Genomic DNA, 23,030 nt, shown 5'->3' on the forward strand with positions numbered 1-23,030 from the left:
AAGAAATCTGTGCAAATGAGTTGAGTTTTTTGTTTTTGTTTTAATTCTATATATAAATCAAGGGTAAAACTAGATTTTTAAAGTTACAAAAATGTTAGGAGGTCCAAGTAGCATTCTAAGAGGTATGAATAGAAACTCCTTTTAGTAATACATGACTCGGTTGACAAATTTATCAATTTTATTTAACAATTTTTAAGTTTAGCAACTTTTTAGGTATATTGTTGGAGCTCCTATTTATTCTAAAAATTGACAAATTTTATTCAAAATTTAATAATACTACCAGAGACGCTCTAAAGAAACTAAAATAGCAGGAAAAAAAAAAACAGGAACAGCAGGGTTTTTATTCATCAACTTAAAACATTGCATGCTGAATGGGATCCACGTTTTGGGAAACAAACATAAAAATTTCTAGAGTTTATGTGTTACGGTGGAACCACGTGTTTTCTCTTTAGACATTTTCTTTCAGTAGAGCAGATAAATCATGCATAGTCTATCTTAAACATTAATTTAGCCAAACAGATGGAAGCTCAATTTGGGTTTTCTTTTGGCAAGTTTAAAGACCTTGTCTGTCGTCGTTGGATAGCTAGGAGAAAATGAAATAGAAAGATAATTTAGCGAATACGATTGAAGGGTATGGGACAAAAGTTAATACGAAGATGATTTCAAAAAATTACTAATTAAACCAATTCTCATGCGTCTGTTCAGTTCTTCAATTTCTTTTTAAATGAAAATTATAATTATAATTTCCCCCACGTTCTTGGATCATTATTTCAACGCGGATATACATACGTAATTAAAAATCGTGCTATGCATGTGCTCGAAGTTTATAATTAGCGAGCTCAAGAGCTAGCTCAAGCCACAGGAAGAGAGAAAGAAACAAGAAAGGAAGAAAGAAAGAGTGATATTATTTTACAAAAAAAAAAAAAAAGAAAGTGATATTGTTCCTTGTAGGTGATAATAATTCTGGGAGCTAGGTATGGGATCGATGGGTTTAGGGTTGCTGTGGTTTTTATTGTTGCAGGGAGGTCTGCTTCTTTGCATTACGGCTCAAAGGGAGTTTGTCTTTGTTGTAAGTTTTTGCGATTACATTCTATACATTTGTGAGTTTGAAGTAATTAAGCTAAGTTAATTTGCATTTTATGCATGCATTTGTTCATGGTCGAGTTGATTCGTTCATCACGTACGTACAGGTGGAAGAGGTGCATATTACAAGAATGTGCCTGGAACAGCCCTTGCTTACTGTAAACAGAATGTTTCCTGGCCCCAATATTACAGTCACTAGAGGAGAAACCGTAAATGTTAAAGTGCTAAACAATGGAATCCATCCTATCACCATTCATTGGTAATCTTTCGATTACAAATTATACATGTATAGCTATATATTTATGATTATAACGTACATCGTTTTTGAATAACATATGACATATATAATATAATGATAATGTAGGCACGGACTGAAGCAACACAGAAACCCTTGGTCAGATGGTCCGGAACATATCACACAGAGTCCGATTGCAGGAAATGGAGGAACCTTCAAGTATACCCTTGTATTTACAGATGAAGAAGGAACTCTATGGTGGCATGCTCATAGTGATTGGTCGCGTGCCTCTGTACATGGCGCCATCGTTGTTTTACCGCCTCCAAATCGCCGTCGAACTAACCAATACCCTTTTCAGCCTCAGCCTGACTATACACAAACGATTATTCTTGGTATATATATATATATTGGTTTATTAGTTATATATTGTATTTCGTCTTCTTATTACTATGTAGTAGCTAGAATTTGAAATCTAGCATTAGAAACTAACAACCTACTTCTGTAAAATTAGGATCATGGTTCTACAATATATCCGTGATGGATGAATACCAGAAAGCCCTAATCTCAGGCGGCGATGCTCCAGGAGCAACTTCTTTCACGATCAACGGTTATCCTGGACAACTTGAAACTGTTTGTGTTGATGGTACCATTGGTACGTTCTGAACTTTGAATTAGAATGCTCACTAAGCTTTCTCGATCGTCATGCTCATGTAGTGTATTTACTTTCGGTTACTAACCCTTATAATATTCATGTATTTATGATGTTTGCAGACATGTACACATTGCCTGTTGAGAGGGAAAAAGTTTATCATCTCCGCATAATCAATGCGGTGATGGAGGAGGAAATGTTATTTGCCATTGCCGGACATAACTTCACGGTTGTTGGACTTGACGGTGCATATCTCACTCCCGTACCCTCAAACTACATCATGATAACTCCTGGCCAAACAATGGACATATTGCTCACTACGAATCAGAATTCGAGTAAGGCGTACTACATAGGTGCCAAGGATTTTCTCGACACCACATTGAGTAGAGCCAGGAACATGACAACAAGAGCAATTCTTCGATACCCCGACTATACTGGTACTGAAGATCCAGTTGATCTTGGAGACCTTCTTCCTGTTGATTCAAAAAACGCGAGTTATGCAAAGGCCTTTACAGATAGAGTTCGAATAAGCGGATTGACAGGCAATGCAGTGCCCACTGATTCTGATATCAATAAGAACTTTACCATCACAATTTCTGTGAATACACTTCCTTGTCCATATGCTGACAACAATTGCTCGGGGCCGCCATACAATGCAAATTGGACAGGGGTACACGCTGCATCCTTAAACAACCAACGTTTCGTCACCCAAAATGTCAGCATACTGCAGGCTTATCGCTGGTACGTACCTACTTACAGGCGTGTGCGATCGATCTAGCTATCTAGTCTGGCAACATATATATGTTGTGGAATATTGTGGGTGTCTATGTGTTTAAGTTCATTCGCTCATAAATCATAATTAACGTTCTAGTCTCGTGCGCATGCACATACAGCAACATTGCAGGTGTCTACGAAGAGGATTTCCCAGCCGGACCAGCGGACTTCGACTACACTGGGGAAGTGGGAGATAATGAAAAAAATCCAACTCCGGGTACGAAAGTGATGACTGTTAACTTCGGAGATGCAGTTGAGATAGTTTTCCAAGGAACCAACGTCGGAAACGCAGAGAACCACCCCATGCATATTCATGGTTATAACTTCTATCTGGTTGGGAGCGATGATGGCAATTTCAACGAATCTTCACCTGCATCTTTTAATTTGACATCTCCAGCTGAAGCCAATACCTTTGGAGTCCCTATGAATGGGTGGCTTGCTGTTAGATTCTGGGCTAAAAATCCTGGTACGCATATATATGTACCTATATAAATTAAATTAATTTACACGATAAGTAAATAATGTATTGCACAATCTAAAAACATAACCATTCATTACTTTTGTTATTTTTTTTTCTTCAGGAGTGTGGTTTCTACATTGCCATTTGGAAAGGCATGCTACCTGGGGTATGGCCGGAGTACTCATCGTGAAGAATACAACAACTGACGTGGACCAACGTCTTTTGCCTCCCCCTGTTGACTACCCTCCTTGCCCTAATCCTGATCTTCTTTACTAGGACCGCAACACCAAGATCTTTCAAATAAGTAATTTGATTTAGATCTAGTAGTTCGTATGTACGTTGTTGGCGAAAATAAACTCATAAAACTCAACTCTGCCAGTCTAAACTAATGTATCTATCAAGAATGTTCCCCACTCACACACACAGTGATCGATGTTTACCTACTTAATCTTTGCTGATTATACTCAATTTTCATTTAACGATCCAATCAATCACAAGCCATTTGAAGAATCGAAACAAGTTATGGTACTTATATGTTTATTTTATCCTCACTTTACACTTATTAGAACTGTTAAAACAAAATCAAAACAAATTACAACATTGAAAACAAATAAACTTACCATGTTTATTTACACCGTTTACATAAAGTTAAACCAAAGTTACAACATTAAGAACAAATTGTTCAAAAATTGTAACATGGTTGTACATTGTGTAATTACAATTAATTACTAGCTAGAACAAAATTACAAACAATAAGACTCAATATTATATTACCACTTTGACAGTTTGATTACAAATTTATCGTCACATTTGTAAATATGAGTATCACATACATATAGGTACCATAAAATTTCTCTTGAAGAATCATGTAACAGTATATATAACTTATGAAAAAACTGTTTTACAGTTTTGATTTCATGGAAAAACGCATGCCGAATCGATGCATACTCCAGCATCCCAAAATAAAAGAAATATTGTATCGTTTACTATATATATATCGAAGCTCAGTTATTTTAGAGCCTACATGTAATGGCTGATTCAAGAATTTTTCTCAACCAAGGTAAGACTCAAACCAACTAGTAACATATAAAAAGTAAGGAAAAGAAGAAAAATTAATGTTCATAGAAAATAATAATTGAAGCCGCTTGAAAATGTTAACTCAATAAGAAACAAAACCACGTTACAAGTTCTCAATCAACGCAAGACTGTAAGTTTTAAAGAATGAATCGAAGAAGAACAGTACTTACTAGCTTAATTGTGATTTGTGAAAAAAGTCAATTTCTAAAAAGATATGAATGCTTCTCAAAAATTACCAAACGATTCAAATGGAGTAATATAAATAGAGATACTAATAGGAATCGGAGAGACCACGGCGTCAGGCTAATTAAATAGACGCCTGCCGAACTCCAAATCCAATCCCCTTTAGACTGGTCCATGCGTTTTTTGTTTTTTTTTTAATGTTTTTGTATTCTTATGTGGAATGATGTCGTTTTAGCCTCTTAATAATGAGAATTCGAAGTTCAAAACTGCGTCATTTTGAGCTACCAGTCAAAAATAAATAAAGAAATAAATAAAACGCCTACAACTCGTCTTATTCGTCTTCCACAGCAGAATTCATCATTTTTCTGTCATTTTTTCTTCCAGCCAAGCTATATAATCCTAGGTAAACCAAAAACCCAGTTGCTCAGACGCAGCAATATTTGAATCCAACCATGCCTACATGACCTAGTAAAGTCATTTCACTCGATCAAAAGAAAATAGCTTGAAACTTCTTTCGCAAATGCACACAGTTGCGGTGCTCCAGGAGCCCAAAAAAGTTTATTACTTAGTGGAAATCTAACCCCCTATTATGCAAGCTAGTGCCTCTTCTGCCAAGCATAGGTGTAGTTCCTTTTGAAAAATAAAAAAAAAATCATTTTAATCTAAAATCTCTTAACCCACCTCACTCTTACATAAGTCAGTAAAGTTTGAACTCATAATCATAACGTTGTCAGTTAAGCTACCTAATTAACCAACCAGATCACAGCTTATCGATAAAACACAGTTGTAGTTAGTCGCATCAATCTTCCGAAATCCCTATCCGAAATCCGAGGGAGCTGAAACCCCATTAGTCTACTACAAACTTGGGCCCCAATACCAAAAACCGGTTTAGACACCCAATCTACTGGTTTGGGCACCCGAGTAGAATTGGGCACCACTCTATCATTGTTACCGACGCATGCAAATGCAAGCCGAGCGAACACAAACCACCCAAAATGCAAAGGGGCCGGAAGTCCCCTCTTTGCCGCACCATGGAAAGAACAGCTTCTCGTCGCCGCAGTTGCATATCAAAGCAAGCCCCTCCCCGCCACTCATACAAAACGAAGCACGGCGTCTGTGACAACCGCCTTCGTAGATATCTGATTGCCAAACCTTGCATTACCCTGCTCCGGCAACTAGAATCATATATAGGAGCGCTTTTTGTTGCCTTATAGATGGGTTGGCCGGCCGTACGTGCTAAACTTTCTGCAGTGATTGACTTTTTAGAAGTTAGGAACGTAATTAGGATACTGTCAATTGTGTAGTTAATTATGTGAAAACTCATGCAACGTGTGGGTGAACCTTGTTGGTTACCTAGTCTAATTATATTGAATCAGTAGCTAACCAATTCAACAAGACATGGCAATACAGCCAGCCTAGCTAACATCACCCCCAGAAACTCTTAACAATATTGTTCGTGTTTATAAATGTATATTTTGTGAAAAAAGATATATGCTTCTGACCACGAACTTACCTTCCCCGGAGGGCACTGGCACACATACATGCCTATAAAAGCTTGGCCAAGGATGCATGTTTTATTCACTCATCCATGCATCCATTTTAGTTTTGTTTGGTTGCAAGAAATTAACAATGTCTCGTTCAGTTTCTCATTTCATGACCACTGCCTCCCTTTTTCTTCATGCATTGATTCTCAGCCTCACTATTCACCGGGCTATAAGTGTCACTGATGCTCCCAAGTACTGCGAACCCATTACAGCGAATGATGCTGATAGCGTTCAATTTGCTTTGAACGCGGAGTACTTGGAGGCTGAGTTTTTTCTGTTCGCTGCTCTTGGCAGAGGACTCGACAGCACCAATCCAGGTTATAGCAAAGGCGGTCCTCCTCCTATTGGTGGTCAGAAGGCCCTTCTTGATGACCCTGTTGTTGCTCCTATCATTGAGGAATTCGCTTATCAAGAAGTTGGCCATATCAGGTATGTTAATCATGAAACTATCAATGCCTGCATGCATGAGCGAATTATTGACATAAGTGGATATTGATGATGTGTATTCATGAATTTCAGAGCGATCACTAGAACATTTGGAGGATATCCGAGGCCTCTCTTAGACATCAGCCGTGAGAATTTCGCAAGATTTTTCAATAAGATAGCGGGTTACTCCCTCATCCCTCCATTTAACCCCTATGCAAACTCCATCAATTTTCTGCTAGCAACCTATTTTATCCCTTATCTGGGACTGAATGGCTATGTCGGCACCCTTCCACGCCTCATCGACCCTAATTCGCGCAGGGTAAGAAACAAAGAACTATATATGATGAATATATCATAGCTAGAGAGCGTCAGTTCTTTGGTGGTCTATGAACTTGGACTGTCTATACAACGAACCCGTGGATAGTTGCATATATACAACAAATTAAAATCTAACAACTGATCCAAACTCACAGAAAAGTTGTACGATTCTGCAAATGCTTGTAGAGTTTTTTTGTTTTTTTGGTCCTTAATATACACATGCACCCTACGTGTGGCTGGGCAGTTGGTTGCAGAACTAATGGCAATTGAAGGTGGACAAGATGCAGTGGTACGTACGTTACTGTACAAGAAAGCAAATGAGACGGTGGTTCCGTACAAATTTACGGTGGCTGAATTCACAAACCTCATCTCTGCACGTCGGAACTTCCTCGGTGGGTGTGGTAACAAAGATGAAGGCATCATACTGCCTAACCAGAAGCTCGGGGCAGAAAACCAGACAACAAGCAACGTTCTATCCGCTGATGCGAATTCGCTTGCCTATGCGAGAACCCCGGCTGAGATCTTGAGGAATCTCTATGGAAGTGGCAGTGAATCTAAACCTGGCGGGTTTTTCCCTAAAGGAGCTAATGGAGCTATTGCAAGGCGCTACCTTACCGGCTACGATTACTAATTAGGATAGCAGCTGCATGCTGCTGATACAAATGCTGCCTAGCTACTATCATAGACAAATAAGTGCTACGTACAATTGTGATTCGAATACAGTATGACAGTATGAAATTAATATCCAAAAGTTTACTGAATGAATAAATAAGTTAGTCTGCCATAAGGATAATTGGCAATCATTTACCAAGCAAAACACTTGGAGTAACTGTCCTCTAAACAAGAACAAGTTGCAGAAGTCACTAACATCACTCATGATCTCAGGTAAAACATGCATATGCATACCATATGTTTTTCATAGAGGTTAGCAGCTTCGCTTGCTATCCTAATGCTGAGTTTGTTGTTGTCTGTATTTTTCAAAGATCCTGTTATTTTAGTTTAATAGGTCTTTGCTGTTTTTCAAATTCAAATTAGCAACTGAATTTCTGGAAGTGTCTTGGCGCTCAAACCATTGACCAAATGGTTTGATGCTTAAGGCTCCAGCTTGGATTTTATGATACATTATCCAATGAATAACTGATCCATGTTTTGATTCAAAGACCAGTCACTATCGGCTGTGTCAAGGTCCACTAATGGACTGAGTAAGAGAGTTTATAATTAACCTTATTGCTCCCTGTTTTGAATCGATCTTGTTTTAGGAAATGTATCTTTGTCTTATTGAGTTGGCTTGTGTCACTCTCCTTTTGGTTACATCACTTTCAGTATTGTAACCAAACATTTATGTCCAAAACCTTTTCTGAAACTTGTTAGGTAAGCTTGCATCATCTTTAATGCCTTGTCTGCCTATATATATCTATAGCTTTGGCTTTGCTTAATGGTTGTTGAAAACTGTCTTATTGCTTTTTCTTTGTTAAGTCTAGTTTTAGCTTGCATTATTCATGCTGCTCTAAGTCTTCTTCGTGACTGTAAACCTTAGAGCTTGAACTCAAAACTTCTTTTATCAACTCATATCATGTTGCATACCATGAGGGATGTGTAGTGCAACCAACCCAAGAAGTATTCGAGGTTAAATCTGCTAGTGGTTAGCTGAATTCACAAACAAGGCTTCTGAAAGTGTTCCATGTTGTAAGTGCTTAGAAACAAAAGAGGGAATAAGTCTAGACTAGTGTGGGACTAGGTAGGATAGCACATTGTTGTTGTATCTCTAGAACTATTTTTCTTGTATAAGGTCACTTCAACTTAGTGGAAAGTTTTATCTCTCAAGAGTTAGAGGCACGCAGTTTTTCTCCCTGCATTCAGGGTTATCACTAGTAAAAAACATATTTGTGTTGATTGTTTATTTATTGCTATTTACTTTCTGCAAACTCGTATCCTGTGAATCTGGAATGACACAAGTTTTTGCTATCCTCGGATACAGAAGTTAACAAAAATTCAAAAAAAGCCTATTCACCACCCTCTAGGACTATATATAATTATATATTGGTATTTCTTAGCAAATGATCTTTGTTTGGATACGACTACTGAAAGAAAATATCCATGAACCTTCGTTTTGGTTCTGTTTGTGGGGTGTGACTGTGCTAGTGGGGGACTGGGGGCAGCTTTGAAAATTCAGAGTTACATTGCGGAGGGATATCACAGATTTCTGTGAATAAGTTACGCCGCTGGTGCATATCAGTACATATAACTTATGACATTCAACCAGTTTTACAGTATTATTTGGAATAAATTTCAGCTAGTTGTTCTGTCTATGCTTCCACATCAAGCAATAAGACACTTATTCAATGCAAAAGACCCTTGAACATAAAGCAATTAACACCATCATTAGCAGCAACGCTAAGATTCGATTTTAAAAGGCTCGAGCACAACTTCGGTTTTTCCCTGCTTTTTGAAGTAGTTTGCACGAAACTCTTCGTATCGGAAGCCTCTGTAGAGTCGGGGATTGCTTGCATTAATAAGAGCTGCTGCAGGTTCTATAAAGCAATCAGGGGAGGGTGTAATGAAAAATCCAATCGTCGTCCGAACAGTACTTGAATTCGTCACTACTCGATGTTCAGCACACTTGAGCTTTCCATTACTAATGATCTGCCATCCCAATAAGACCAAACTTTTAGTTAAAAAAGAAGAGTTATTGATGTTTATATATCATGATATTGAGCATAGGAACTGGTGATGTCGTACCCTTAATTGATAGCCTATGTTAACCACCAATCCATTTGCAATAGGTTCCACTCCAATCCATTCCCCGTCCTTGAACACTTGAAGGCCACTGACATCCCCTTGAAGTAAAATGGTGATGAGCTGTGGGTCAGAATGTTTGGTTATTCCTAGTGTCAAACTTGGGTCCGGACAAGGTGGATAGTGATTAACAAATATGTCAGTCTCTTTGCTAAGTTCATCACTGAAATACTCTGATCCTATCCCTAGTCCTTCACCGATCAACTCCAAAATGTCCAAAGCCACTTTCTTCACTTGGATGAAACATTTGCTGACATGCTCTCTGAAATACCATATATAAAGATTGTTGTAATTATCGACTGAACAACTAGTAGTTACAATAATTTGACAACATGTTATGTAGTGTAGCAGGTCCTTAATTACCGGTATTTAGTCGGTTTCCGAGGCCAAATTGGCGTGAATTTCTCTAAAGGTTCACAAGGGTGTCGAATAAAATCGCGCCAAAGATGAGCTTCCTCCCAATCATAATTAACACTGCTGTGTATGAGCTTGCAGAGTTTGTTGGGGTCGTCAGAGTGGATGCTTGCCCTCTTTTCCTCTAGAGGCAGCTCAAAGAACTCCTTGAACACATCCATTGTGTCATTCATCAAAGCTTCTGGTATGCCATGGTTGATTACCTGCACAATAATTTTTTATATTGGATCATGATGATCTATTGATCTTGATGGTATAGGAGTAACTAAGTGAAAGTTGCAGCTAGCAACTAAGCAAGCTAAAGCTACAAATCTTGGATACCAAGAAAAGAAAGAGAAGCCAGAGCGACGATTAAATTAACCTGAAAAAATCCAAATTCTTGGCTAGCCTCAAGTATTTGTTGGATCACATGAGCTCGATCATGACTTTGTGATTGTGATCCTAAATCAATCACTGGAATGTCCTTGGATGAAGGAGCAATGCTGAACTTCCCTGGTCTTACATCAGGTGGGAATATGTAAGTCTCAGGCAAGGGTTGGGCAGCACTGTACCAGTTTGGAACAAGCTTCTCCATTTGCTTTGCTTGAAACTGATTACTCTAACCTCAACGATGAAGATAGAAGAGAAAAGCCAGTTCATATATAATATATTTGCGTTTTGATAAAGAAAGATATCTTGATTCATGATGGAGCAGTTTGTGGTAAAGGACGAGAGGGTCAGTGTAAGAAGCATCACCTTTACTTGATCACAGTGTTTTAAAAAGTCGGAAAACACAATCATGGATGCTCCTACGGCCCGCACCACCACAAAGAGTCGTATCAAATTGTGCCACTATCCCTTCGTTTTATATATACATTATCTTTGTCAGCCTTTGGTAGTATTTAGTTAGTGTAACTCTAAGCTTGCATTGCTTACTAGAATGTAAATACTTGTAGTTTGTACTCAGTTTTGAATCTTTTGATTAGAGGTTGTATGCTGCTGAAGTTTTCTCTCGACACTTGAACTATAACTTCAACCTTCGCACTAGTTGCAGAGATCTCTAATAACATGCTGATTATGTTTAAATTTCCATATACCGTAGCTAGACAAAGGAGGTTTTTGATTGTCTTTAAAATAATCCATAAGATTATGATAGGCAAAGTCTCAAGACCATGATAATAGTTCTCAATCTGTTGTTAATGTTATTATCGAGATACGAAGGATCAAAATCAAACTTCAAATCAAATCAATTTCATATACCTTAACCACCACAGGTGGTCGAGTTGGTAAGAGATTAGGTGTGGAACCCTTATACCCAAGTTCGAATCCCAGTCGACGCTAATTGGTTTTAAATCCCAATTTATTCTTGGTGGCCTAGGGAGAGGAAGCATTCTGACATGATTCCTCGGCACAGATTAGTTTCTGGGCCTGGAAAGCCTTTAAGAATACTGTCGTTGATACTAATAAAAAAAAAAAAAAACAAAAAAAAGTCATATACCTTAGCAAGGAAGGGATACTTCTGCAAAGGGATAAAATTATAGGGTCTAAAGTTGAAAATAGAGAAAAGAAAAGGTGGCAAAATGCAGAAGGCCCTGAATTGCAAAAACAGTAGGGAATGATGGTAGAAACTAGAAAAGGAGCCAAACTCTCTTTCAACTCTCCTCACACTCACTCAAACAACACTGTCTAAAGTCAATTTGTCTCCCTCCTCGAGATCTCACTCTACGATTCCCAATTCGAATCCCGAGGCTCCATCCTCACATTCTCCGGTATGCTTCTCTTCCTCTCTAATTTTCAGATTCTCTGTTTCTTTCCGGGAAATCGAAACCGAAAGTATGACTCTTTATTCACATAAAACACACTACCTGGCTATGAGCAAAAATCTAAAAAAGGTTGTATCTCGATGGGTTTAGGCTCTGTTATTTCCAATCTGTAGTTACTAGTGTTAGTCTTTGATGGGTTTTCTTTATATGTTCATAGAAGCTAATGCCAAATTTGACTTCTTGAATGATATGGATTGGACAACTCTGTTAAAGTTATGGTCTTTGGTAGTGTTTAGTCTTTTTTCTAGCATTGCTTGTTTGGATTTTTAGTAATATCCATGCTTTTGTTAGTCTTTGTTTCCCTTGAATCTGATTTTTTTATGTTCAGTTTCTGCACTACATGCATTTGCTTATGAATTGTTCCTGCCAGATAAGTGATGAATCAATTTTGAGGGATTCGGTTGTGTGGTGCATATGCAATTTGGTTATACTTATTTGCATGTTTGTTCCTATTGACTTGAAAATGCAGAAAAGATAATATCGTTTAATAAGAATGATGCCAAGGATCACAGACAGCGGAGTTGGTGAATGATGTGTTGTTTAATTTGGTGCATCTTCTCGTTCCCTCTTCTTTTTGTAAAATTCCCTGGAATCTGAAATCGTCCGAGTTTCAGTTAAAGTGAAAAATGAGTATATTTCAGATTCAGCTTAATGGATGACATATTTTTATTGTTCTCACTATCTGTATGTCTTGATTAAACCTATAAACTTCAACTTTTGGTACTTACTTGAGGTGTCATTTACAAAAGTTCGAGGCAGAAGGCTCCTGCTCTCTGAATTAAGAAAAAAACAAAAAAACAAAAAAAAAATTCTCCATATAGATATGTACCTCAATTACGATCTTGATTGAGCAAAAACACATATTATTAAGGAAAACTGCAGAAAGATGAATTAGATCTTTTCAAAATAGAAGCCTAATAAGTAATACATTCTTGAAGACTTTTAAAGTAACATTCCCAATATCAGATGGTGACAGTTGTTACAGTGTTAGAACTCTTAGCTTATCACTGTCTAGGACCAAGAAGAAGAAAACATCTTAGGTGTGCTCTAGAATTCTAGCATTAGGGTAAGTTAGTCCTAAGTTAACCGCAATTAAACCACTCGATCCTCACCGTTGGTTTGCTCCCAAAACTGGCTTGAGGAGGACAGATTGGTGCAATTAGTGGTGGCATTGCATGTTAAGTTGGTCTTTAGCAGTAGGAGATGTATGTTTGTTTCTGGGGCTCATTCTATATGTAGGAATGGTGAATATGCATGCTGTTATGAATACGATGGTGGTAATGAATTTTCTATTTGGTCATAGGCTAATCTTCTCTCAGTATTTTTGTTTTTTCTGGGTGCGACATACATTTTCCAGTCGAGTTTGAACTAAAGTTTTATTATGAATTAACAGGTCATATAAATTATAGCAGAACCTAGTTATACAGGGTTCTAGGATGGAGAATAGCGCTGGCAATAGAGCAAACCAGATGTTTTGGAGCATTGTTAGTTTTTTTAGGAGATGTCTTTTTCTTGTGATTTCTGCTCGTCCTATACCTCATCACATTGCCTTCATCATGGACGGAAATAGAAGGTACGCTAAAAAGCGGAAGTTGATGGAAGGGACTGGACATAGGGTTGGTTTCGTAGCTCTCATGTCCATGCTCAAGTACTGTTATGAGTTGGGTGTGAGATATGTAACAATATATGCTTTTAGTATCGATAACTTCAAAAGGCAACCTGAAGAAGTTCAATCCTTGATGGACCTGATGCAGGAAAAAATCGAAGGGTTAATTAAAGAAGAGAGCATAGTTAATCGCTATGGAGTTAAGGTGCACTTTATTGGGAACATAAAGCTCTTGAGTGAACCTGTCAGGCTGGCTGCAGAGAGGGCTATGGTGGCAACTTCAAATAACTCCAAAGGAGTGCTATCAATATGTGTTGCCTACACATCTACTGATGAGATTATGCATGCTGTTCAAGAGTCATGTGAAGAAAAATGGAATGAAATTAGTGTATTGAATGCTAGTGGAGCTGGGTATGATCTAGATAAATTTGGAGAGAATGAGAATGAGGGAAGAGAAAACATTGTACAATTGACAGATATTGAAAGGCATATGTATATGGCAGTTGCTCCTGACCCTGATATTTTAATTCGTACTTCTGGGGAGACCCGCTTGAGCAACTTTCTTCTGTGGCAGAGTGCATACTGTTGTTTGTACACTCCCTCTGTGCTATGGCCTGAGATTGGATTTCGGCATTTTGTTTGGGCAATCTTGAACTTTCAGTGTAACCGCTTATATCTGGAAAGAAAAAAGAAACAGTCATAACATACTCTGTTGAATGATCCCTTCCGGACTACCATTCAGTGTAACATATACAGATCAAATGCAGGCTGGTACAGTTTTCTAGTGCTCTTGCCTGTAGTTCTTACCTGAGATTGTAAAATGACATCTGCTGTATCATAGAATATTTTGATCAGCACAGTAAAATAGATTTTTGGTCTGATTTTTTGATTTGCATAGTTGACATTTCCTAGCTGTGATGATATGAATTTGTACTTACCACTCTCTTCCAAAACATTTCTGACTGTTCTTTGTGCGACACAAGATCATATAAAGCTTTCAAGATCTGAACTCTTGACTTGGTAGTTTCTTAGTGGGCTTGTCTCGACATTATATTTTCTGTACTTGCTAAATGGGGAACATGTAGTTCACATGTCTGCTTTTGGCGACTCATGAAGGTAGGTTGAAATCATTAAGTTTGATCTGAGTCAGTCCTGTGGTTCAGTTAATCAAGTTCCTTGTTCTTACTCTTTGAACATGGTGTATTCCAAATGCACTTGGGCTGTTTGTGCTGCAATGACTTTATTGAAAACACTAGGGCATATTGAATTGTCAAGCATCAAAGGAAAAACATCTATACATTTGTGCTTATCTACTGGTGCAATTCAGGGTTAGCCCAACAAGGTGTGTCTTCACACTTGTCAGTTCTCCAGCTACCTTTTCGTTCTATCCCTTGTTTATTGTTAACCCATTGATATAAAATTTTAAATAGTTGATGGTGTCTGTTTCTGTTTTCGTTTCTGTTTGATTATTTTGCTAGGGACTTTGAGTCACTGACTGATGCATACAGAGGGAGACGCGAGTGCTGCACAGTTGATATCAGACTAATTTCAGTATGTGAATTTTCTTGATTTGTGAAGCAATAAATAGTAAATGTGAAGTGAAGTTTATATAAATAGCTTGCAAGTTCAAAATCTGCTCATAATTGGGTTTTATGCTGTGACGATTTCAACCATTACTGATATGGGGTTTTTTGCAGGTTACTGGCTTATCAAGCTTACTTGTTGATTCTGGAACAGTATTTTCAGCTTAAGTCATCCATGACAACATAACATTCGACTCATCTCACGTCTGTATGTCCTGCTTTTTGAAATACATAAAACTCCATGGTCTGGTGATGTCTTCATGTCATATGATTTTGGTGTTCTAATATGTCATGGTTGCTGATATGTGTGTGACTATATTCAGATTAATTGATATGATAAACAAGCATTCTGCTCACCTACTGATCTCTTTAGTTTTTTGTTTTTGCTGCTTTGCCCACATCATTAACTGACATTAAGTGAAACAAAATTCTTGATGACCAATGCATGTTTAATTTTCCAAGAGCAGGACCACTACCTAAGGATAGATAATTTATTTGCATTATTTTCATTTGATTATGTGAACCTATTTTTCAATAGAGAATCAGGAGTAAATTATAGACTTGAAAATGATTTGCTGACATCCCATGGATTTGGACTTCGTTTTGATGAAACCTAGTTTGGAGGGGTTATAATTGCTGACCCCTGTGAAACGAATTATTCGTTAATCATTGTGTCTGTGTTGATTCAACGTTAGAATACCCCAGAAAGGCTTTTATCTGAAACAGTAATGATGCTGTTTCCAGACACACCACACCAAGAATTTTGCCATGTCTACAAGTGCATTGATATATCATATGGGTTACAGGGCGAAATCACATCAATCATCGGTGCTAAGTTGCCGAGGCAAATATTGCTGATTTATGCCAGAACTCTTTAGTTAAATACCAGGGTGTAAGTGTGTAACTCATAGAAGACGTTTGCATGAAGTGAGTTATGCGTTTAGGCTTTATAGGAAAACAAACAGAATCATTTCACAAGCAAGTTGTGTAGCATAAACTGCAACATGTTGTGCTTTGTGAACTATTGCAAGCCTGAAGCTGGTAGATGACCACTCTATTCATGTTGCTTCTTTCTAGTTTCTACAGATTGTTGTCAATATTTAAGTGGCATCGATCTGTGACAGCCGCATATTCCTGCTGATCAAAACTTACATCGCAAGCAAGATGATCTCACCCTACCATCAACCCAGGAACTTCCAGTACACAAGGCGTCATCTTATGATCTGTAAGAGCAGCGCAAGCTGAATGACCTCACTGAATTGTTGAACAAATCGCTTGAATTATTGAAGTCTTCAGATCCCAATTATCTACCTCATGATAGGGTTTTCATTGATTTATTTCCCCTCCTATGTAGTATTAGCTAATAAACAAAGCCAAAGTGATGATGAATTAGGGAAGCATATGCATGACCTCAGAATCACCCTCTTTTATGGTCCCAAAACAAAGCCATCATTCTTACAAAACGTACACAAAAACTAGGATGTATTGTTATTATTTCTTTTTTAAAATGATCAATTAGCATGGTGTCTCTTTCTCACTGCTTAATAGTTAATACGTATTAGCTTAACGGAATGATGAAGCAACTACATAATCTTCATGATGTCACTGCCGTGCTGGGATTTTGAATTTTGACTAGAAACACAAGAAAAAGTCCAGCCAGAAACCCAGAATTGACCTCCTATACTATCAGTCATCGTCTCCACAGGTTTCAGATGGGTATCATACAGTGCGTGTGATTTTGTCATCTTCAATTTCTAATCAATTAGTACATTTTCAAACCCAATATAAAAGCTAGAATGAGGCTCTAGTGGAATCAGTTAGTACTACCCGATATGAAAGAAGACACCAGCAAAAGCAACAAGGTAGAAGAGGAGGGACAGAAATATGTCAAGTACAGAGGAGTAAGAAGAAGGCCATGGGGAAAGTTTGCTGCAGAAATACGTGATTCGACAAAGCAGGGAGTTCGGTTGTGGCTTGGGACTTTTAATACTGCAACAGAAGCTGCAAGGGCATATGACAAAGCCGCTTTCTCTATGAGAGGTCCTCTTGCAATTCTCAATTTCCGTAGTGAGCATGGTTTTGTAGATGCTGATTCCGCTGCTGCTACTTCCTCATGCTTCACAGCATCATCTTCCACATTGCATAACACGGTCATGAGAACAGAACCCGGAAAAGAAGTTATCGTGTTTGAGTATCTAGATGACAAGGTTTTAGAAGAACTTCTTGATTTTGAAAACTAAAGCAAGAGAGTGAAACTTGGTGTGTATTAGTTTGAAACAACTCGTAATCTTGCTTAGGGAAGACAAAATCCAGTTCCCATTAGATTAATAGTCAATTCCAAATGTACTGCTTGATTCTGTCTATTGCATGTGTTCTATTGTCGTGGGATTTGAGTCATTCATGTGAATTTGCCTGAATAAAAACTATTTCCATGTGAGCACTGAGTAAGAAAAATGGTTGTCCCAACTAGTCAACCATTCTGTTTTAGTACTAATGCAAAGTTACAAAGTATTATAATGGTAATCTCTGCCTTGTAAAGTGTTCAGTACACATTGAATAATAGGAGCAACTGTCAAAGAAAACTACGTGGTTAAGTTGACTCTAATCTCTACTGCGAATTTCCCCAGTCCCTTGAAGGCTTGAATATGTGATCTGGTCATAGCAGCTTATTGATTAGAAGCATATTGTTGCCTACCCTCCCACTGCTGCGATTGTGTGCAGGGTACATCTTCCTGGTCTGCATACAGATGAAGATGCAACTGCTGCGCAATTGGACGCAATTACCAAACCTTCGTTCGCTTAATGTTATGTGACTTTGTGACATGGTATGTGGGAATTCTGCAGGTGGTTGCTAACTACCATCTTGAAACTCAGCTTGTTGCTAATTTGAAACAAAATTCAGCCAAACTCATTCTCTGTTAGTTACTTTAGTTGATAAATCTGATGTTGAAACTCATCAGTTTAGTGACGTCTCCATGTCTTATAAATTTCATGTTTCAAAGATGTCATTGCTGCTATTATACATGTTCTTGATATATTCGTTTGATATGTGATATAATACAGAGCTCTCATCAATCCGTTGTCTTTTCTGTTTTGCGCATCCGTAATTTGTTATTGATATTACGCAAATCTACGTAATTGATTACGAATTGAAGTGTAATTTTTTAAGAGCAGGACCACTCCCTAAAGATAAACATATCATTAGGCTGTTCAATAACACCATTTGGTTAGTAGAATACTATTAAGTACCAAAAGTTTGAATTGAAAATCATTTCCTGACCTACTTTGATTTGGACTTTGCTTTGGCTCTTCCCCCTTCTAGATCTTAATAGTGCTGGCCGTATTTTCTTTCTGAGGTGATTAAATATCCCAGAAAAGTCATTTGCTAATATCAGCATACAACACCAACAATTTTGCTTGCCCAGCTTTCTTGGTTATAGCAGTGAGTTTCACATAGATGTAGAACTGATACTGAAACAAACAGAATCGCATAAGCAAAGAAGAATGATGTCACATATCATGCTTTCTGAACTAGTACAACTACAAGCCTAAATCAGCTAGATGCACACTCCATTGTTTTACGGCTTCTTCCTAATACATTGTGTCAATCTTATAGTGACATCAAAACTTGCTGATCAAAACTTGAAGCATAAGCAAAATGACCTCACCTTCACCAAGCACCTAGGAACTTCCAATATACAAGACATCATCAGATGATGTGTAAGAGGAACGTAAGCCAAATGACCTCACTACAATCTTGAACTAATTCAACGCATGCCTATATGCTATATGCTTCAATTTAAGCTTTCTTAATTACCATTCCCAGTTCCAATCCTATGAAACCAAAATTGATGACGAATTAGGAAAAACGTCATGGCATGACCTCAAACACCACCCTCTTCTTTGATGGTCCCCAAAACCAAGAGTTCATTCCCACAAAAACTATAATCTGCAGCATCTGCTCTGTCATATCTGTTTCTTTTTCTTCATAACAATATTAAGAAATAGCAAGACCACCATTTTCGTTTTCCCAATGCTTGATTCATTTCTGTGACACACCATGAGGTATCAAGATATTACATCATTTAGATGATGTCACTACCTTCCTGTGGTTTTGTATTTGGACAAGAATCACAAGAAATCAAATCCAACCAGACGCACAGGCAATTGACCTCCATCGAAAGCCATCACCTACCTGATTTTCCCAAACCATATAGTCATATTTTACCTTGTACCCAATAAACAATCTTTATCTTGAAAAGGGTGTGATTTGTCAACTGATTATGTACCCAATTAGTTGCGTTTCCAACCCAATATAAAAGCCAAGAGTGAGGCACCAATAGTTTCACTCAGCAGTACTTTTAGGCCAAATGGAAGGAGACTCGAGCAGAGGCAGCAAGGCAAAACAAGAGGGAAAGAAATGCGTCAAGTACAGAGGAGTGAGGAGAAGGCCATGGGGGAAGTTCGCAGCAGAAATACGAGATTCAACGAGGCATGGAGAAGGAGCTCGGTTGTGGCTCGGGACTTTCAACACTGCAGAAGAGGCTGCAAGGGCTTATGACAGTGCTGCTTTTTCAATGAGGGGTGCTACTGCAATTCTCAACTTCCCAAGTGAGCATGGTTTGCCAGATAGTTCTGCTGCTTCTGCTGTTTCCTCACCATCTTCTTCTTCATCATCCCCAACATCCTTTTCGGCATCATATTCAACATTGCAGAATGTGGAAGAGACTACAAGGACAGAACCCAGAAGAGAAGTTTTCGAGATCGAGTGTTTAGATGACAAGGTTTTAGAGGACCTCCTTGATTTTGACAGGAAAAGCTAGAACAAGTGCACATTCATTTGAACGAAAATTATACATATCTCCTTTGAAATGCATATCTCCCATGTTCTCCCTAACCTTTCGATGCCAATTAGATTTAGATTATCAGTCATCATTTCTTCCCTTCTGCGCTGTTTGGTTCTGTTTTCTCTATTCCAGGGTGAGGGTGGCATGGGATATGAGTCTGAAGCAAAGTCTCATAAGTTGCCAATCTAGTCCACCTTTCCCTTTGAGTATTAGTCAACTATTTAATGTCAACCTGTCTTCGAATCATAATTTATGTACTTGCGAGTTGCAACAGAATAAGCAATGATTGGATCTGATGTTGTCATTCTAGCTCAATGATTATTGGAATATGTTCCTGGCATGGCTTGAAACTAAAATCAAAAGTCAAGAGACTCAAGACTACATCGTTTAATACTCTGGTGTGAAACCCACAACCGTGGTTAAGTGAATCAAAGCCAACAAACTGACCCCTTATCAGAATAGTTGAATCAAATCAATCAGATCGAAAAATAAAGCAGTCACATTTTTTTTGCATCAACTTTCTTGTGTTGCGAGAAGCTCCTCCAAGATCACATTGTCTAAATACTCAAACTCTATAACTCCACTTCCTTCATTTCCCTTGTTCTTCTCAATGTTAGCAGCAGCAGAAGAAAAGGAAGATGACGAGGGTGGTGAAAAAGAGCTTGTTGATGAATTGTGGTATTGGCTTTCATTTGGGAAGTTGAGGATGGCTAAACGACCCCGGAAACCAAAAGCAGCTCGATCATAAGCCCTTGCTGCCTCTTCAGCTGTGTCATATGTACCTAACCAACGACGTACCCCATTTCTTGTAGGGTCCCGAATTTCTGCTGCATACTTACCCCAAGGCCGTCTCCGGATGCCTCTATACCGGTTTTGATCTCTTACCTTCGGCTTGTTCTGTTCTCTTTTCCCCTCCATTGTTGAAGTGGCCGGGTTTGATGAATTTGAGTTTAAATTTGGAGGCAAAATGTTGGTTGTGATATGCGTGGTATATGTACACACATATATATAATGTATAAGGTTTGCGCTAATAAAGTTAGTCTCTTCTGAGGGGCAAGGAAAAGCTCTTAGTTCGTTACTGGGAAGCTTCCTGAGCTAGAGGAAGAAAGGAAAACCTCATCTCTGTACAATTATAAAAATTCATTACCAGTCATCAATGACAATATCTGTGTTTGTTCTGTTATATACTGCTTTGTTAAAATACTTGTATGGTGCTGGAATCCATTTAGTTCACATCTTCTTTTATCTTGATCTTAGATTTGTTTCTAGCAGATTCACCTTGACAGTTGACAGAATATTCTTTCGAGTTTTGATGGTTTGCTCAGTGCTGTGTCACTGATGACATCACTGATGGTGTAGTATTTTAAGACACGGACTAAAACAAAAATCTTTTGTCTTTTTTTGGCGAAAATTAAAGATTAAACAAAACCAAGTTGTTAATATAAAATATTTTTTTGTTTTAAAGGAACTAAAAAGATCAGTATCCTCATGGATTTTGACTTTTCTTTGACAACTTCCCCTTCGTACTACAACAATGGAAGTCGATCATTGTTTTCTGAGCTTATAAAAAAAAAAGATCATTGTTTTCTGAGATTGGAGATTTGATTTGCTCACCCTTTGGTGCTATCCTAGAGTGTTTGCAGCAGCAATGGTAGATCTTATCATTGATTCGGGTCATGTACATATGTTGTGAGTTTCACTACATAACCTTTGGCTTTGGACCAGACCAAAAAAAACCTTTGGCTTTGGTCTCTCCAAAAAAAAATAAAACCTTTGGCGTTGCGGTTCAGAATCAATTCGGATCATAACTGATTCGGATCGGAATCTCCCATCAGCAAAGAAACCAGTTAAGGCTAATAAACCTTTATCTAACATGAATCACGAAGAATCTTGCATTCCGGAAGCAGACTGAATAAATTGTTTCAAGAGTTTTGTCTACTTATGTTGTCAAAATGACGTCTGGCCATTAAAACTAAGCAGCAAAATCTTGCTGATCAGAAGTTTGAGCGTAAGCAAACTGACCTCAGAATCAATCCATCACCATAAACCTAAGAAATGTTAACACACTTGAAATCAGTAGTACGTCATATCATCATAAGATCTGAGTCGTAGCTAGACAATGCCAAATCATGACACCGCATTTAGTTCTGAACAAATCCAACTTATGCTTGCTTGACTAAAGTGTCTGCAACATATTTAACAATGATTTGAATGTAGTTTGGTCATAGTATGATTTGAACCGCGTGTTGCTTGAAACTAACATCAAAAAGACTAACGGTAAGATAATATATTTATTATCTTTTTATTTTTTGAGTCATACTCAAAACCATGGTAAGTAAAATGAATTACAGCAATAAACTTAGAAACCTTTTCTATATTATGATTTTCGTTATTGAATTCGTTATTACAAGACAACGATGTAATCATGCAAATCAATCAACCTGAAACTCATGTTTTTCCTTAATTTTCTCGTGTATCTTCTTTAGTTGCAAGAAGCTCCTCCAAGATCATATTGTCCAAATACTCGAACACAATAACTTCACTTTCTTGTTTGCAGAAAGGCTTATTCCCAGTGTCATCAGCAGCAGCAGAAGAAATGGCAGCTGATGATGAAGAACTGCAATTTGACGTGACGGAAGAGCTTGTTGATGAGTTATGCATATGGTAATGGTACTCATTCGGGAAGTTGAGGATAGCTAGATTCCCTCGCAAACGAAAAGCAGCACGATCATAAGCCCTTGCTGCCTGTTCGGCAGTGTCAAACGTACCTAACCATAGACGTGCCCCGTTTCTCGTAGGATCCCGAATTTCTGCTGCATATCTGCCCCATGGCCTCCTCCGAGTTCCTCTATACCGAGTTGGATCTCTTACTCTCGCCTGGTTCTGGTTGTCCTCTCTTTTCCCCTCCATAACTTGTGTTATTTCAATGCAAACTAACCAAAAGTACGTCCAGCAATCTAGCTTCGAGTAATATTTGATTTCAACTTTTGGAGGCAAAATATGGGTAGTGACATGCAGTCATATATATAGTCCAACATATTTATGCTGTAGTCTAAATTTCCAGTCTTTTCCGATGGGTGTTCTTAGTTCACATTTAGCTAGGAAGCTGTATAGTCATCGATGACAACATCAACATTTTGACTCATATTCTTCTGTTCATGGTGGTTCACTTTCTATTTCTTATATATATATATATATATATATATATATATATATATATATATATATATATA

At 38.0% G+C, this 23,030-nt stretch overlaps 6 protein-coding genes across 7 annotated transcripts; 4 read left to right on the forward strand and 2 right to left on the reverse strand.

Moving 5' to 3' along the window:
• The first annotated feature begins 1,029 nt into the window (after nucleotides 1-1,029).
• LOC101298863 (laccase-14-like) lies at nucleotides 1,030-3,477 on the forward strand. The gene is made up of 7 exons (XM_004292158.1): nucleotides 1,030-1,069; nucleotides 1,191-1,342; nucleotides 1,448-1,710; nucleotides 1,830-1,970; nucleotides 2,090-2,708; nucleotides 2,861-3,207; nucleotides 3,323-3,477. The coding sequence occupies exons 2-7, from the start codon at nucleotides 1,215-1,217 to the stop codon at nucleotides 3,475-3,477; spliced, it is 1,653 nt and encodes a 550-aa protein (XP_004292206.1). The 5' UTR covers nucleotides 1,030-1,069; nucleotides 1,191-1,214.
• Nucleotides 3,478-6,069: 2,592 nt separating this feature from the next.
• Nucleotides 6,070-7,528, forward strand: LOC101307164 (desiccation-related protein PCC13-62-like). Its single transcript, XM_004289880.1, has 3 exons — nucleotides 6,070-6,434; nucleotides 6,525-6,750; nucleotides 6,994-7,528. Exons 1-3 carry the CDS (start codon nucleotides 6,091-6,093, stop codon nucleotides 7,378-7,380), a joined length of 957 nt encoding a protein of 318 aa, XP_004289928.1. The 5' UTR covers nucleotides 6,070-6,090; the 3' UTR covers nucleotides 7,381-7,528.
• A 1,424-nt stretch (nucleotides 7,529-8,952) lies between these two features.
• LOC101307446 (hyoscyamine 6-dioxygenase-like) lies at nucleotides 8,953-10,591 on the reverse strand. Its single transcript, XM_004289881.1, has 4 exons — nucleotides 10,321-10,591; nucleotides 9,909-10,162; nucleotides 9,489-9,807; nucleotides 8,953-9,392 (listed from the first exon to the last, which is right to left on the reverse strand). Exons 1-4 carry the CDS (start codon nucleotides 10,531-10,533, stop codon nucleotides 9,144-9,146), a joined length of 1,035 nt encoding a protein of 344 aa, XP_004289929.1. The 5' UTR covers nucleotides 10,534-10,591; the 3' UTR covers nucleotides 8,953-9,143.
• A 983-nt stretch (nucleotides 10,592-11,574) lies between these two features.
• Nucleotides 11,575-15,126, forward strand: LOC101307740 (dehydrodolichyl diphosphate synthase 6-like). Of its 2 annotated transcripts, XM_004289883.1 has the most exons (4): nucleotides 11,575-11,707; nucleotides 13,155-13,377; nucleotides 13,516-14,918; nucleotides 15,065-15,126. In XM_004289883.1, exons 2-3 carry the CDS (start codon nucleotides 13,198-13,200, stop codon nucleotides 14,068-14,070), a joined length of 735 nt encoding a protein of 244 aa, XP_004289931.1. In that variant the 5' UTR covers nucleotides 11,575-11,707; nucleotides 13,155-13,197; the 3' UTR covers nucleotides 14,071-14,918; nucleotides 15,065-15,126. The 2 variants fall into 2 exon arrangements, with proteins under 2 accessions (XP_004289931.1, XP_004289930.1); XM_004289882.1 differs by lacking the exon at nucleotides 11,575-11,707 and having other exon boundaries at nucleotides 12,575-14,918.
• Nucleotides 15,127-16,782: 1,656 nt separating this feature from the next.
• Nucleotides 16,783-17,362, forward strand: LOC101299158 (ethylene-responsive transcription factor ERF098-like). Its single transcript, XM_004292159.1, has one exon. The coding sequence runs from the start codon at nucleotides 16,783-16,785 to the stop codon at nucleotides 17,188-17,190; it is 408 nt and encodes a 135-aa protein (XP_004292207.1). The 3' UTR covers nucleotides 17,191-17,362.
• A 4,895-nt stretch (nucleotides 17,363-22,257) lies between these two features.
• Nucleotides 22,258-22,707, reverse strand: LOC101299448 (ethylene-responsive transcription factor ERF098-like). Its single transcript, XM_004292160.1, has one exon. It carries the CDS (start codon nucleotides 22,705-22,707, stop codon nucleotides 22,258-22,260), a length of 450 nt encoding a protein of 149 aa, XP_004292208.1.
• Between the last annotated feature and the right edge of the window lie 323 nt (nucleotides 22,708-23,030).

The sequence above is a fragment of the Fragaria vesca genome, linkage group LG2 (assembly GCF_000184155.1).
Source record: "Fragaria vesca subsp. vesca linkage group LG2, FraVesHawaii_1.0, whole genome shotgun sequence".
Lineage (NCBI taxonomy): Eukaryota > Viridiplantae > Streptophyta > Magnoliopsida > Rosales > Rosaceae > Fragaria > Fragaria vesca.

Bases quoted from the DNA above. Each gene is read 5' to 3' on its own strand.
- LOC101307446 (XM_004289881.1), bottom strand. From the start codon at position 10,533: ATGGAGAAGCTTGTTCCAAACTGGTACAGTGCTGCCCAACCCTTGCCT. The intron at 10,163-10,320 runs GTTAATTTAATC...ATTATTGTGCAG, and splicing joins AAGAATTTGGATTTTTTCAG to GTAATCAACCATGGCATACC. The intron at 9,393-9,488 runs GTACGACATCAC...TTGGGATGGCAG, and splicing joins ACATAGGCTATCAATTAAGG to ATCATTAGTAATGGAAAGCT.
- LOC101299158 (XM_004292159.1), top strand. From the start codon at position 16,783: ATGAAAGAAGACACCAGCAAAAGCAACAAGGTAGAAGAGGAGGGACAG.
- LOC101298863 (XM_004292158.1), top strand. From the start codon at position 1,215: ATGTGCCTGGAACAGCCCTTGCTTACTGTAAACAGAATGTTTCCTGGC. The intron at 1,711-1,829 runs GTATATATATAT...CTGTAAAATTAG, and splicing joins TACACAAACGATTATTCTTG to GATCATGGTTCTACAATATA. The intron at 3,208-3,322 runs GTACGCATATAT...TTTTTTCTTCAG, and splicing joins ATTCTGGGCTAAAAATCCTG to GAGTGTGGTTTCTACATTGC.
- LOC101307164 (XM_004289880.1), top strand. From the start codon at position 6,091: ATGTCTCGTTCAGTTTCTCATTTCATGACCACTGCCTCCCTTTTTCTT. The intron at 6,435-6,524 runs GTATGTTAATCA...CATGAATTTCAG, and splicing joins CAAGAAGTTGGCCATATCAG to AGCGATCACTAGAACATTTG. The intron at 6,751-6,993 runs GTAAGAAACAAA...GTGGCTGGGCAG, and splicing joins TCGACCCTAATTCGCGCAGG to TTGGTTGCAGAACTAATGGC.
- LOC101299448 (XM_004292160.1), bottom strand. From the start codon at position 22,707: ATGGAGGGGAAAAGAGAGGACAACCAGAACCAGGCGAGAGTAAGAGAT.
- LOC101307740 (XM_004289882.1), top strand. From the start codon at position 13,198: ATGGAGAATAGCGCTGGCAATAGAGCAAACCAGATGTTTTGGAGCATT.